The following is a 15,756-nucleotide window of genomic DNA, read 5'->3' on the forward strand; positions in this document are numbered from 1 at the left end:
TTTGTATCTTTTGACTAATGTGCAAATCAACATTACTGATGCTAATGTGCCGGATGTAAGATTTACACCACAGCAAAGTGACCCCTGACCCTTTTAGTTAGAAGCATTTTGGATTGAAAACTGTTGAAACTAAGCAAGGCTTATCAAAAAGTTCTGACAGGCACAACAAACAAACATTCTTAAAAAATGTAATAACCAGCATAAAGTGTACGAAAAGCCTCCCAGAGAAGCTGAGGCTCTCAGAAGCAGGGATGAGCCAATGTTCCTCACCCTGTGAAAAAATGCTTTAACATCTTGAGAATACTATTCGTCGACATCATGTACGAATGATAATAAGATTATAACATTCAGAGAAAATTCTGCTAAATCTTTGTACTCTGGCCTCATCCCTTGGGTACAAAGAGATACTTATACTCTAGTATTTAAGGGATACTTAAATATTAGGAATGGGTGATGACAAAATATTTCCTTTTGTTGCAATACCATTAGTTTATATTACTTTTTAATTGATATCGTTATGATACCAGGAAAATCACACGATTGCACAGTGTTCATTAATAGCTTTTTTGCAAGGGAAATATGAAATGTGAATAAAATTCAAGAACATAAATACTTAACATAAATGGTTCAAACTAAAATAAATAAAAATAAGATGAAAATTAATCATTTTTTTAAAATTAGAATAAAAACAAATACACCACATGAATAGAAAATTAATTTAATGTCAACACAGTGCTTCAATAACCTGCATTAAACCAGGAAAACATCGGAACACGACATCATCACCAACACTAGCAGCATCTTCATTATCATTATCCTCAACATCAGCACCAACAAAAAAATGCAAAATGCTAATTTTAGTGCTGCTATATGAGGCCACTTTGTTGCAAACGGAGCACATGGCACCACACTACATTCATCCTTCCTATTTATCAGCGTAACATTGTGGTACAGCTCTTGACATCAGTGCCACACCTGGACCTCTACTCAGGCTCCGGAAAGAAAATATGCGTCTTTTTTAAGCTGGTTGCATAACTTATTATCAGCTGCGTGTGTGTCAAGGAAGAGTTAAGGGAACCACCTTAAAATGACTCCCATTAATTTTAAATATTGTTTTTTGTAGGCATGAGTGGGTAATGTACAGTAATGTACGTCTAGTGGCATCACAGCACTCCCACTGGGTTCATGGTACCGTTATTGTATGACTACATTTGTCAGCATGTGAGGTATTACATAATGCAATCTATAAAATTAGAACCATAAATTCAAAACTTCGTAATTTTATTTTTTTTTGTTTTTAGTTTTTAGTTTTAAACTTCTCATACTGAGGAGCTAACTTCAGGCACGTCATTTGTAAGGGCTTTTTTTTTTTACTCTGCCTGGCCTGGGTTACTTTAGGATAATTTATAGACACAGCCCCACGTTTCTCCTAAACTGTTAATTGACCTGATGATGCTATGTCAGGCTGCACAGCGGCCGTTTTTTGTTGCGTTTCTTAATAGGTTGATTGGTGTAAGCACTGTTTTAAGCTCCTAATTCAAAAAGCTTCATTATTCAGAGGATGATGTCTTACTGATGTTAACGTGTGTCTGTGGATGGAGAGGGCAGAAAGCAAGACGCAGCATTTAACTGCTAAATTTACAGCAACAGGTACTGGTCAAATATGGCAACCGGTTGCTTTAAGGATTCCTTGAAAATAAAATACTGACAAATAGAAATGTGTCCTATTCTTCTTACTCCATGTTTGTATTTGACAACCCTATTTATTTGTACACTTGAGTGTAAGCAGAGGTTAGAGGTCAAAGATATAAGATCCATTATGAAGGCAGAGGGATTCTTTAGCACAGCAAAGTGGTCGGAGACTCTGGGCCCTTAAAACATGTTAGCATTGTCTGACTACAAGTCCCAGAGAGCATTGCGACAAGAAACATCTAGTCAGTGTGAGCGTAGTGGGAAGGCCCGGCCATTCTCCCATTCCTAAGAGGGCAGAGGTGCGATTGCTTATGACATGGAAAGAATCTAAATGTCATTTTCACATTAAATGGGATTCTTTGTTTTGACATCTTTACTCAAACTGCTACAGAAACGGTCAATAAAGCTGAAGTTTTTAGTTTGTTTAAAAAGTGGGCGACTGTGGCTCAGGAAGGTAGAGCGGTCGGCCACCAATCCTGCAGTTGTTGGGTCGATCCCCAGCTCCTTCGGTCACATGTTAAAGTGTCCTTGAGCAAGACACGGAACCCCAACTTAGTTGCTCCCAGGGAGCGTTGACCAGCTGCATAGCAGCTCCCCCATCGGTTTGTGAGTGTGAATAAGAAGTAGTGTAAAACGCTTTGAGTGCCAATACGTAGAAAAGTGCGGACCATTTACATAACTGAGTTTTGTTAGATGACATTTATCTTGCATATACATGAAGTATTGTAACTACTATTTTGGGTGACAAAACCCTACACTTCATCTTTTCTTTTTTTATTTTGTCCTTTCAAGCTTATCCCGTGAGCTCAGGGTTGCCACAGCGGATCATCTGGATCATCTGTCTATCTCAACCAGAAGGGTTTTTCATCATTAGGACTTTAGATGATGACATTTGGAAGAAGTCTGGAAAAGCAGGATAACTATGATTACAAACTCCGTAGTGTAACCAACAAGATGACATAATCTGAACTGAAGGTTTCTTTCAAGTGATGTCATCTGGAGGCATTTTTCAGCTACAAGTAGAGAGATATGATAATATAGGGAAGTCAAAAGGAAGTTTAATGACATGACCCAAACTAGAACCAAAAGAAGCAAGTTCATCTGTGAAAGCATCCTTTCAGCAGATTAAATTATGGCTACTTTGACTTTTCCTCCACTATATCTAAGAGCAAATGTTTATAATATCATTGCAGCATTACACGTTACAATCACATTACTTTACACAGTTCATAATATACCACTTTTTGTGAAAAGGAATCACTTCACTATACCGGGTGAAGGCATAGTGTCAGTTCCTCCTTCCGTAGTCTTTCAAAGACGTCTTTGACATAATAGCAGTACTCAATCTGAGCCTGTGTACCAAGATCTGCATTCATTGCACAGGAGTACGCAGCTAAAGCGAAAACCCCTGGAGTAACTTGAGTAGTAGATTATTTTTAGACATACTGCAACAGAACTGATGGTGAAATGTGCCTTCAAATGGGAATCATTTAATTCTGTGTCACATTCACTCACACACCTTAACTTTAACTCGGCGTTGCCTACCTGTCCTCTCTGTGCCATTTGTGCAGAAAGGGGAAAATGTGAAGTGAGTTCTTGGTGTTACTGAGCTGAGATAGATACATCATAATGATTGAGACCATTTTGTTGTTCTCCTCCTTGCTTCTGAAGGAAGCAGCCACTTGGTCTAGTGGTTGGTGGGATTACGCTGTGTTTACTTGGATCAAATCAGGTGCAAGAGAACCACAGACCTTTACACTCATGATTTCCCCGTGTTAACTCATTTCAGCGGCTCTTTAATTCTGTGTGTTCCGACCCCACGTCATTTTATCATTACTTGTATCATTATTCTTAAGATTTAGTGCTGTTAGTTTGGCTGTTTCTGTCACTATGTGATGTCATGACACGATTAGTTTAGGAATAAAAACGAAAAACGCATTAGATCATTAAAACAGCTTCAACCCATCATTTATGTCTATTACCATTAATTAGTTAATGCCCCCTCCCCACAAACTTTAAATGCTTCAAAGTATATAAATATAAATCATGTACATTCTTAGTTTCCCTTAAGTAAAAATATCAGTGGGTACTTTTACTAGAGTACATTTTTTTGTGTGTATTTGTACTTTTACTTAAGTACAGCCAATTAAGTTTTGGAATACTTCATCCACCACTGGCAAATAGTTCCTCATTGATCTAGTTTCCTAATTTTGCTCTCACTGCACCCATGTGATGCATTTAACTGGAAGATGTTCCTTATTTTTCCTTGTATAGGATCATGTCCCTGCCACAACACCCTGAGACAGGGTTGCGTATAGCAAAGGGCAGTAGGAAGGAGAAGCAGAAGCAGCTTTTCCTCATATGTGGAAACACAAATCTCATCGAACAAACGTCTCCCAGAAAGGCAGAAGACCATAGACTGAGAGCAGTTTGATGTTTCCTATGACTCAACATTTCATTCTGTCAAATCTAAATAGATGGATTAAAAAAAAAAAAAGTTAGGTTTCTGGCCTCTCCCCTTAAACTTGTTTTTTTTTTTTTTTTCCCTAAGGGTGGCTGACTTCTATTCCTCATTATTTTGGACGTAAAAGGTCACAATGCGGCACATTCCTGACAGTGCTGAAAACTGCAGGTTTTCGACACTCAGCGCTCACCTCCAGCTAAATATATATCAGCTTTTGGATGAAGAGCAGCACTTTACAGCACATCCTCTACTCAGAGCTGCCTAACAAACACAAAGGCTGCAGCACTGCAGTTTAGGACTTTCACACCGAATCTGGAGGGAGGTGCAATCATCACCTGCAGATGTATGAACAGATAACAAGCTTGTTTTGTTTGCGTGGTTCGAACATTTTTGTCAGAGCGTTAGCTGCTCACAGTGTCCACAAACAGTCAGAATACAGAACAACAATCAAGCAATTAACTTAAAAATGTAAGAAAGAGAAAACTGACCTATTCATCTGTAACTTTTCAAAAAAAAAAGTTATGCTGTAAGCTGTAAATGTTATTGCTTTAACAGTTTTAGAGCAACACATTTGCCAAAAAAAAGCTTTTTTTCTGGATAAAAACTAACTTTGTAAACAATTTCATTCCGAGGAAGCTGCTTCTTTTGTCCTCATCCATTTCAATTAAAAGTGGGGTGAAAGTCGGGATGACCCCTGCCTCACTTATTCAGCGGCAAGCTGACAGAAATTAATTACATCTCTTTGAATATCAGTGAACAGTGCGAATTAAAGAAGTTCACTTGCCCTCTGGTCACATACTCGTGGAACTATGAGAACCCAGGCACTAAAATCACCCACTTGCACATAACAAGCTAAGTGCCTGGATTTTAACACAAGCTGACTGACACAAAGTTGAAATTAACTCAGATAAAGCTAATGTAGCCTCCTTAATTATACAGAAGAGGGGAATGTATAGCCATGTAGGGCCTGAATGTTAACCATGTCAGCTCTAAGAGTTCAATGCCATTTCGTTCTATAGAAACACAGTCAAATCAGGTATCATCAACTAACAACTGTTTGGAGAGGTGCTGTGGAAGTTCCGTAACCCAGATGCAGTGAGGCCTTCTCACCAATAATACAAGGACAGGTCATTTTGCTTAATTATTATATTTTGTAGCTTGCTTTTTATTATTATTCCCTTAGGATGAAATCTTCAAGAGCGTATTGAAGCACGGAGAGGGAGGCCTGGGCAAAGAGGGTTGGACTGATTCCGCTTGCTTACCCTTGTTGAAGCTCAGGGTCACCTTTTAAGTAAGGTGGTAAAGAGAGAAGGTCAAAGGTTCACAATGTGTTTAAGTCCCATATTGTAAAATACTTTACAGACCTCTTTTTTTCAGAAGGCCCGAAATGCCAGATTTTGCCCCTTTTTCTAACTGATGCATGTGGTCTTTTTAATCACGTTTTTAAGTACAAGACCTCGCACAATTCACAATTGGAATTGGTTAAATTAACTGCTGAGTTTGAGACATCGCAACTTTCTGGTGGGACTGAAATGAATTCTGAGAAAATCCCTTTCACTCTGTAGTGCAGCATGTCAAATAAGTTCTACTACCAGCAGAAGTTGTTGCTTAGCGTTGCTTAAAGGCAGGAAAGACAGGTGAACAGGCGGCTTATCTCTGTGCGAAGGTAACGAAACCTGCATAGACGCACCTCTAAAAGTTTTTAAATACAGAAATTTGTAGGTGCATCATAGCAACCCTGCACAGGCAGCATCGCTTACGTGTGAATTAATGCTTCATTCACGAAAGATGCACAGCACTTATGCACATAACTACTGGAGCAGTATTAAATCATCTCAGCAGCAGCTTTGTACCACAACAATAGCAGGAAAACGTACTGAACTGTCAACACCTACCCACAACTTCATGCTTAGTGTTTCAGTCATGGCTGAGTTTTTCTCCGTCATTGTGATCCCAGCATTAACTTCCTTGAGAGTCACTGTGTTACTTTTTATGTAGTTCTTGAGGAAGAAATGTTGTTTTTTGTTCAGGGCTGATCAAGACTCAGTAGATGACGTTTTAAATCCTCCAGACACACAAAGATTGTGAGCCTCTCATTTGTTGCTTACACACAAGTCAGAGAGACAACCTGCAACAACAAATCAATACATGGTCACATTGTCAGAATCCGGTTTGTCAACACCCTCCCCAAGTCCTAGGAATTTCCCGAATCCTCGTGGACTTTAACCAATCTAGATAAATGTAAACGTACTTTTTAAATAAATTTTTTAGGAAGTGCAAATTTAAAAAGTCAGAGCCATCAGCAGTCATAGACCCGATAGAACTCATATGAAGCTTTACCATCTTTTTTAAAGGAAAAAGGGACACAAATTCATTCACTGTATTGTAGATGGCACTGGCTTATTAGATAGGGCAGTTCACGAACAATAGGGTCAGTGGTTCGACCCCTGGTTCCTTCTGGCAATGTGATGAAGTGGGCAACCAAATGCCAACTGCTCCAACTGTGTGTTCCTCAAGTGTTTTACCTTTGGACAGATCAGGGCTAGTTTTTCATGCCTATCCAAGCTGAACCTCTCCTGGTCGCAGTTTCAATTGTTTGTGCCCACTCAATCTTCCTTTAAGGTTAGTTACTGTAGGTTTAGGTCAAATGTATTGTAGGTGCTGCATCAGTGATACTTCTTACAAGAACAAACGCACAAATATGTGATTACTTCCTGTACTTATGTGTATTTTTCATGTACCACTACATTTCTAATCAAAGACCTGTTACGTGTTACATTTTAAAGTCCAACAATTTATTTCCTTTTATGAGAAAACAAATCAAACTGCATGGTATTAATGGTATTTTTTGTTTAGTTTTCTCCATTATAAAATACTTAACATATGAACCATATCATGGAGCAACACAACATGGAATGCAATGTAATTTGATATATAATGCTCAATGATTTTAGCAAGCGGATTTGAAATCTTTAAATTAGCACAATGCTTTGCGTGTATTGAACTGCTCACAGCGCAGCACTGATCCACAGAAAGGGAAGGAGAGAAAAAGGCCAAGTATTTTTCCTTTAAATATTTACGCAAATTATAAATTGTGTCCTTACTTTTATTTATTTAAGCAGACATGTTAGTGTGTTGTTTTTTCTTTTACCGATGCACATTTTTATTTTTATATTTGTACTTAATTGCAGGTTTTGAGTACTTCAAACATTGTGTGAATGCTGATGAGTGTGAGCAGTTGGGCTGTGAAAAAACTAAGCAATGTGTAATTATAATTATAGATTTTAGATGTTGTGGCTTTGAAATAACCCATTAATCATCTACCATAACTATCTACTTATACCGTCAGTCATCAGTGCCAGTGAAGACAATGAGGGCAGAAACAGACAAAGCATCTGAACTTGTTCTCTAGCATCCTACAGACCTAATTAAGCAATACTTAGATGTCGCTGAGATATTATACAGTATTTTGCTTATTATAACATGCGGGAGCGGTTGGAAATTTCTGGATGTGCATATTCTGTTCAGGGAAGAGGTAGCTATCAATTCTTCCTGCTGCAAAGACTTTCATCATGGATTTTTGCCTCGACTGTGACAAGACTGCTCTATTGTCTTCTGTTCAAAGCACAATTGTGATTTATGATGCTGTATTCTTTACCACTGTCCTACTTTCCTGTATTACTGTCCCAGGAAAGCAGTATTAGTTTTAAAGTTACTCCACTTGGCTTATTGGCTGATTGTACATGATGTACAGATCCTGGATTCTCAGATGAATCAGGTGAAATAACAAAATACTCCTGAGGGATTATGTTATGAACTTCATAAGCAATGTGGTGCTGTTAACGTACCACACAATGCTTCCTATTTGTGCTATGGGTGTCTATAATACACATGCAAAGACACACCTGTCTGTCTGTCCTCCCTGCTATTAGCTTTAGTATAATGGAATTTAACCTTGTTCCAATTGTTCTACTATTGAATGACAGCAGCAGAGAGAGGGAGCTGAGAACAGCACCTTACAGAAGGTTTTTCCAAACAGCTGTGTCAGATCTTGCAGTTATACGGTTTTTGCTTTGGGAAACAGGAAGACGGTAAAAAAAACTGAAACAGGTCACTGCTTCTAGCCTGCTGCTGTGACACCTACAGTCTGACGGTTCTGTGACAATGCTGCACTGGCAGAAAATGGTTTAGCCATTAGCAGTAAAAATAATAAAAAATAATTTGTATTCCAACGATAAATAATCTCACTTTAAATGACCATTTTAATTAACATTCATTTAATTTAAATGTTCTGTGGCCTACAGGGGAAATGTAAGGGGATGGGTCCTGGGATGGGTAAGACACTCCACAAGTCCCCTGATGATGTCATCAGGGTTATTAAATAAGTCAGGACTAAAACTTTAGATAATTAATTGATGTTTGTGTTCTAAACTGGGGTTCAGTGGCATTTTAAAGGCAGAGGGTTCAATGAAAGATACACTGATATGTAGGCTCGAGCAGAGGATTTGGGCTAATTTTTAAACATGGCCACATTCTCATAAATCAATTTTCCAGCAGTTTCAAAGTCAGGTTTGAAGCTTTACCAGCAATTTCCAGCTGTGGTAAATTAGGTATTTGCACAAATGGATAAATACTGAAAATTATTATAGCATAATGCCAAAGTTATAAACAACCAAAATAAATTTCTTATTGGGAGAAGAAACTAAGCTACGGCAATAAATCTTACAAAACTTGAGTAGCTCTCGCCCATTTTCATTTTGTAAAAGTAGCTCTGAGGGGAAAAAAGGGTGGAGAAAATCTGTACTACAACACACCTTTCATGTGACCTGAAAGCGCCGACTCTCCGATGGTGAAAAGCTGTAGGTCTTTTCTGCAGAAGGCTTCACGTGGATTTGGTCTTTTTCTTTTATCTGTGCTTTTTGAGCAGAAGCGCATTAAAACAACAACCTCCCAGCATACAGAGGCGCAGGTGAAACCCAGGTGTTGTCACGGTACTGATGCTGATCTGTGTTGTCCCGGTAACCTTCCCCATCTCTCCTCTCCACTTTGGTCTCACTCTCTCCCTTCCGGCTCTACCTATTTAGCGGCAACTCGCCTCACCTGTGCCACCTGTGTACTCTGCCAGATCATCTTCCAGTTTTTCTTCCGTGAGGATCTCAGTTTGTTACTCCTGATGTGTTTAACCTCCTACCTGAGCTTTCTTTTGCCTGTCTGCTTTTTAGATCCCGAACCACGCTTGGTTTTTATCTGGCCTCCGGATCTGTGACACTCCTACGGGAAACATTTGCTCTATTGTTGCTTTTTGGACCTTTTTGGATTTTTCACAAGTCTCAAGTGGAAGTTTTAATGTTGGAATCCTAGGTATCATTTATTTGTTACTTTGTGTGTTTTGGACTTTCAAATTAATTACTAATATGTGGATGTTTGCTAACACGGACTCTCACTTGCTACTCTCAGTTTCTTTGTTACTTTTTGTTTTTGTTTCCTTTTGTTTTTGCTTAACCTGATATTTTCAGCCGCCCTTGCTTCTCCCGTGTTTTCGCCCCCTGCCTGGTCCTACTATCCCAGCTGCTCCCTCGCCACGCTCCAGATTCTTCACAACTTCCTCATCGAGCCTCATATCCAAGTATTCCCCGCTGGCAGCCCCTCCATCTCCCTCCACATACTACTTACAGTAAAACTTATTTCCTTTCATTTGTTGTCTGCGCCTTTTCAGGGTCCTTCTCAGATAGCATTGATAGGCGTAACAGTTTAATTTTAAGCTAGTTTAATTCTCCTTCTACTAAGCGAACTAACTACTTGGTCACACTGCTATTTGTTGTAAAAGACAGGTACTTTATCCAAACTCCAAGCACATTTCAGTCCTTGAAAATACAACATTAAAATTCAAGCATTTCCAAGGATTTGCTTGCCTATCTATACCAGTGTTTTTCTACCACTGTGCCCTGGCACTGGTGTGCCGTGAGAGATCGTCAGGTGTGCCGTGGGAAATTGGTCAAAAAAACATTTTGGCAAAAAAAGCTTGGAAAACATTGGTCTATAGAACAGGAAAGTGGGAAGCAACATAAACCCTATGCAGGCATGAAGCATAAACACATGGCATCACTGTGCTCTGAAAAAGCAAAGTAAAAGCACATGCACAAGCGTAGCATGCAGTTAGCAACCTCTCTCACACACAGAGGTCAAAATTTAACATCGTTAAACGAACAGCCGCAGGGCCACTGGTGACGAAGCATCAAGCAGTGATGCAGCCAGGCACCGACAGCTTAAGAGACCTTAGCAGGAAGCCTGTACCACGGACACGGACTCCTATTTCAGTCCAAACCCAGTAGTCAGCACAGCCAGTTACACTGTGTCTGCAAGCTCCCTAAGTGGTGGAGGATGTGTGGACAATATCAACATTACCATTTGCAGCCTTCAGAAAGCTTGTTACTCCCATTTAGACCATGGAGACTCAGTAGAAGCATGGAAAGATTTGAGCTATTAGCTAGCGAGTTCATCTTCAGCTTACGGCTTTGCAAGTTTTTGGGTAGCCTATGTGAGTCGACAATATACTTTAGCTGTCATGTCTTTAGAAATAGTATTTTAGTACATATAAATTAGACCAAATCTTAGTAAGTAATGGGTATTGCTAACTTTGCACTTGCTATCTCTATTCTTTCAGCTCATTTATATATTACTGAGACATGAAGTGATGAGTAAAGAATATTTGTTTCTACTGTAGAGAAACAAATGATGTTCAGAGCAACGTGTCCTCTGACCTTTCCACCCATACAGGTCATTTGTTCTACCCTACACCCCCTGAACCAGTAATGACTAGCATCACTTACAATGATGCCAAATTTCTGGACAGTTTTTTTGGTGCTGAAGACTTATAAAGTTGGCCAGAGCAGCCATGACGATTGAGTCCCAACAACAAAGTGTCTGTGTGTTCCACTTACCCTGAAGTCGATGCCCACAGTGGAGATAAAACTGCCTGCTAGAAAGGCTCCATCTTTGAAGCGAACGAGCAGACAGGTCTTCCCCACACCTGAATCCCCCACCAGCATCACCTGAAACACCAAGGAAAGGGGAAAAGTAGGTTGGTAAAAGTCAAAGCATTCTGTGTGTCTAGAGGAGGTGGGGACAGAGCTCAGGCGAAAACTTATCTACATGCACACAGGAGTATAGGCACTGCAAGACAGACACACACACACACACACTCCCTAAACTCCCATCTACAGAGGAAACAGAGCATTTCTACTCTCTCCAGTGGGAGAGAGCAGATTGCACAGACCAGAGAAGGGAGAGATGGGATTCACCACCGCAGGCAACACAAAAGAGTGGTAACATTTGTTATCATTTGATTTGTTTGCGTGTCTGCTCAGTGTATCCATATGAATTATTAAAGCTTGTCCAATTAGATTTTTTATTTTGGCAACAACACGTTCAAATATGAAGCGTTACCGTATTTGATTTTACTGTGATTAGAGGTAATATGTGACACGCTGAACAGTTACAGCTGTGTATCAAAGTGGAACAATGATTCTAGCAACTCTGTTTATGAATGAGGTAGTAAAAATATTACCGTCATAAAAAGAGGTTGATGTGTCTAAATGTGAAAGACTGATCAAACACAACATCAACACCCCCTGGTGGTGTTGTGGTGGACACAGGTCATCGTGGGAAAAATTTGCTTGCCGTGATCGACAGTTGTTGGAACAAAAAAAGTGCATCACAGCTTGCTGCAGTGGCTGCAGACCAGTCAGAATGACCCCTGTCCACCACAGTCAGGAGGTCATAATGTTGTGGCTGATTGGTGAAGAGTTACTAGGGAATGCAAACGATGACTCTTTTAAGTAATAGATTAATCAATCGTTCAGCTATTTAGACAAAAATTGGGAAAAATGTAGGCTGAAGATGATTTAAATAAAATGAAAATTCGGACATTCAACTTAAAACAATCGGATTTGTCGCCAGATGTCAATAAAATCCTACAGAAACGTGTGTCTGTGGGCTGTAAAAATTCTTTTAGTGACTGTAGAATAGAATATGGTGAATTCTCCTGCACCTGTGTGATTCGGTAATATATACCACATGGATGCTTTACATCAACATTTTTTCAAGTTCAGAACATTTAGAGTTTGGGGACAGGGATGCTGAGATTTAGCTGTTATGTATTGTAGGCTGTACAGTAGCTACCACATGGTTTTACTCTTGCTAGACAGCACAGCTGCTAATTGATCTTATACATAATAGAAGCACTTCCCCATCCTCTCTTCCACGTAATTGCACTGAACAATAACGGTGATGCAGACCACTTGGCCAATATAGCTTCTAAACTTTAGCACTTGGGAGGACAAAAGGCACATTGGGTTTCATACATTAAACAGATCCAGTTACACACATTGGGGACTGACTGACCTTTAGGGACAAAACAATATTTCCTCATGGATGTTTTTTTAATCACGATGCTTCCTGGATACATACTTTGTGATGATTTTCTGCAAGCCTGCTGCAAAGAGCATCATATCCAACACTTAGTGCATCCTAATCTGTGGAAAAGCCATGATGCATAAGGCCATAAGGCGACTTATGCATAAATGAAGGAAATCATTGGTCGAAATCTGCATGATAAAATAGAACATTTGGCTTTCAAAGCTCAACATGCAATGTTCTACATATAAAAATAAAGTACTCAAAGAGTATGAGGTCTTTTTTAATTTGTCCAAATGACTTTTCTTGGCAAAATGCGGTTCCACATGGCCAATGAAACCTCTGTGTGCAAACCCATCAAACATGGTCGTGCTTCATCTTGTTCCGTCAGCTTTCGTGAATTCAGCTCTTACCCACACACAGTAGATATCTTTAACAAATCAGAACGAAAGGACAGAGCGGACCTGTGGAACTTCAGTTTATGAAGGACGTGAGCAGAAGACAAGTTTTTTTCTCCCCTCGCACCTGTGGTCATTTCCCCATCGACTGCTTAATTGAGCGCCTGTTTTTGGTTATATTAAGACGTACAGCCCCAGCTGTCAGCTCACCTTGAAGGAGATATCATAAAACTCTCCGCTGTTGCTGATGGACGGTCTGCTGGGATAAACCAGTCCGGAGGACGGAGCGGCAGCGGCGGCCAGACCTTTCCCCGTCCTCCCGTTGCCGCTGCTCGGCGACGCCTTGGGGCTCTTAGTGCACCCTTTGGCTTTTACTGCCTTCTTCCGGGACATGGCTTTTGACAACCTCCTATTAATTAGGATACAAGTACGAGAAGGAAAAACAAAAAAAGACGAAATAGTAGACGGGTTGTGGCTGTCTTCTGTACTTTCCTCGGTGAGTTCTGGTGGAGATTCGATAAGGGGAAAGATCGAAAGTTCACCTGTGCGTCAAGATCATGACTGTGCGTAAAGCGCAAATTGATTTCGCGCACACACAAAAAAAACGGCTCATGAACGGAGGCAGCTGTTGTCCCGGTGCTGCCGATGCTGGACTAAAAATGAAAGCTCCGGTTCAAAACGTGAACAGCTCTCTTTCTCTCTCCTGTTCTCTCACTCCTCCTTTTCTCGTATTGTGAGGTTGAGAGCGCACGAACGCTTGGTCGCCCGATGCGTTCTTTAATGAAAACCCACTCTAAATAGCAAATGGCCTCGTGTTTTCTAATAATTAGTCTTCTTCAACAAATGTAGTCTTACGAAAAGGAAAAGTGAAGATGTGCCACATGTGATATACGGCAATTAACTATAATATTAACGACACCAGATGGTGGCGTTAATATTGTGGTGGGTCAGCATAGACACAGCCCTGGTTACAGCTCATGGCCAGCATTAACATTTTTCCCCACCCCTGTCCTTAACATCTGTTAATGTAAGGCATTCATTAAATGTTTGCATGATATGAATATGACTACCCTACCTGTTGATGACTAAATCTGGATATTCCAAACCTCATTTTTATAAAGTTGGGACACTGTAAAATGTAAGTATACATTGATTGCAATTATTAGGAAATCACCTGAAACATAATTAAATTGTTGATTTGAGAAATAGCTACTTTACATGGCCTAACTTTGGCCTCCAGTACTTCTGTGAGGAACATTGGAGTTATAATTGACCACAATATGCCATTTTCCTTGCACATAACACAAATCTCTGAAACAGCTTTCTTGCACCTGTAGAACATTGCCAAATTTAGGAGCTGCAAGTGGTGCAGAAAAACTACTCCATGCCCTTGTTACTTCTACATTGGACTAATGTAAGACTTTTGGGGGTCTCCCAGTAACTCTCCCAAAATATGGCAGCAGAGAGATCATATTACTTCCACTACTCTTTCCCACAACTTCATTGTTTGGCTCATCATCTTTATTCCTCTGTAGTTGCCACAGCTCTGTAAATCCGCCTTTGTTCTTAAAAATCGGCACCAGTACACTTCTCTATTCCTCGGGAATCCTCTCATTCTCCAAGATCTTGTTAAACAAACTAGTAAGAAACTCTACTGCACTCTGCATTTACACAGACTTGGGACTGGCACAAGAAGACGCTGGCTTGTGCCCCCTTGTGGTTGCATTTGAATTAACAAGAAATAAAATATTGAAATTAATTATTTGTTTGAGCCAGATCTAAGAACTGGGAGATGGGTGGATGACTGCTCTGCCTTCCTGTGCCACAGTCACTCCATGGGAAATGGGACCATTTGACCTATCAGTGCACAGTTCAATGTGCATCCTGTTTGGGCAGCTTGCTGTGAATGCAGCAAAAATGCTGAATGATTTTGGTCTTTTTTTTTTTATTACAGTTTTGCTTGTCTCCAAACCAAATTCTGCATGTATTAAAACAGCATGGATTCATATTAAAGGAGTTTGGGTGCTAACCTGGCTGGTCTGCCGTCCAGATCTGTGGATCTCTGAGGAAACTAAAACAAAGACTTTATCAAAACACCACCTGAGAAGTATGGAGGGGCACAAGGCACAACGTGGGCTACAAGTCCGGCAGCTTCCCTGTCACTTACAGGTAAAGACCAACCACTACTTCTGAATGCTGTCTAATGAGCATCTCAGTGGTCCAGGTGAGGAGAGAGCAAGTCAGTTCGAGAGCGAGTACTCTTCAACCCATGCCCACGTTTTGTGATGGCCCCTGTGTTGTGGAAAAAGGAGTCAGTAGTGGACATTAGGAAATTCAAGACTCCTCCTGTCTATATCTGGGGGACAGGTAGTAGAGGATGTTACAGATTACAACAACCTGGGAGTCCACCTGTAAACTGGACTCAACCATAAACCTAATGGCATTCTGTAAAACAGCCAAGAGCAGGCTCAGGTCTATGTTGCAGATGTTAAAACTGTAGTTGTCTACTAGGGATGCAACATGTACCGTCGGTGGCTGACACCAACAGAGAAATTGTGTTCTGGTCATTTGTTGGATACTCTGCATGTTGTGCTTAAGGGACTGTGTGATAACTGCACTACTACTGTATCTTCATCACCATTACATTCAACTTTTACCTTAATGAACAGTAATTCTATCGTCACTGTTTATTCCACTGGATACCACTGTTTATTAGAGGCACCTCAATTTATTCATCTTTAACTTTATTTCATACGGAGATGTTGACTTTTTTTTTTTTTTTGGTGT

At 40.1% G+C, this 15,756-nt stretch overlaps 1 protein-coding gene across 3 annotated transcripts in view; it reads right to left on the reverse strand.

The window, feature by feature from the left end:
• Positions 1–13,766, reverse strand: part of LOC137105811 (ras-related protein Rab-26) — an 86,955-nt gene extending 73,189 nt beyond the window's left edge. Inside the window, exons 1-2 of one of the 3 annotated variants that reach the window (XM_067488432.1) lie at positions 13,180–13,766; positions 11,098–11,208 (exon numbers count right to left, since the gene is read on the reverse strand). In XM_067488432.1, the coding sequence (XP_067344533.1) occupies positions 11,098–11,208; positions 13,180–13,362 (294 nt within the window). In that variant the 5' untranslated portion in view covers positions 13,363–13,766. The remainder of the gene's footprint in view (positions 1–11,097; positions 11,209–13,179) is intronic. The other 2 variants (XM_067488433.1, XM_067488431.1) reach the window with 2 other exon arrangements.
• Positions 13,767–15,756: the final 1,990 nt, after the last annotated feature.

Source organism: Channa argus, chromosome 20, assembly GCF_033026475.1.
Source record: "Channa argus isolate prfri chromosome 20, Channa argus male v1.0, whole genome shotgun sequence".
NCBI classification, from domain to species: Eukaryota; Metazoa; Chordata; class Actinopteri; order Anabantiformes; family Channidae; genus Channa; species Channa argus.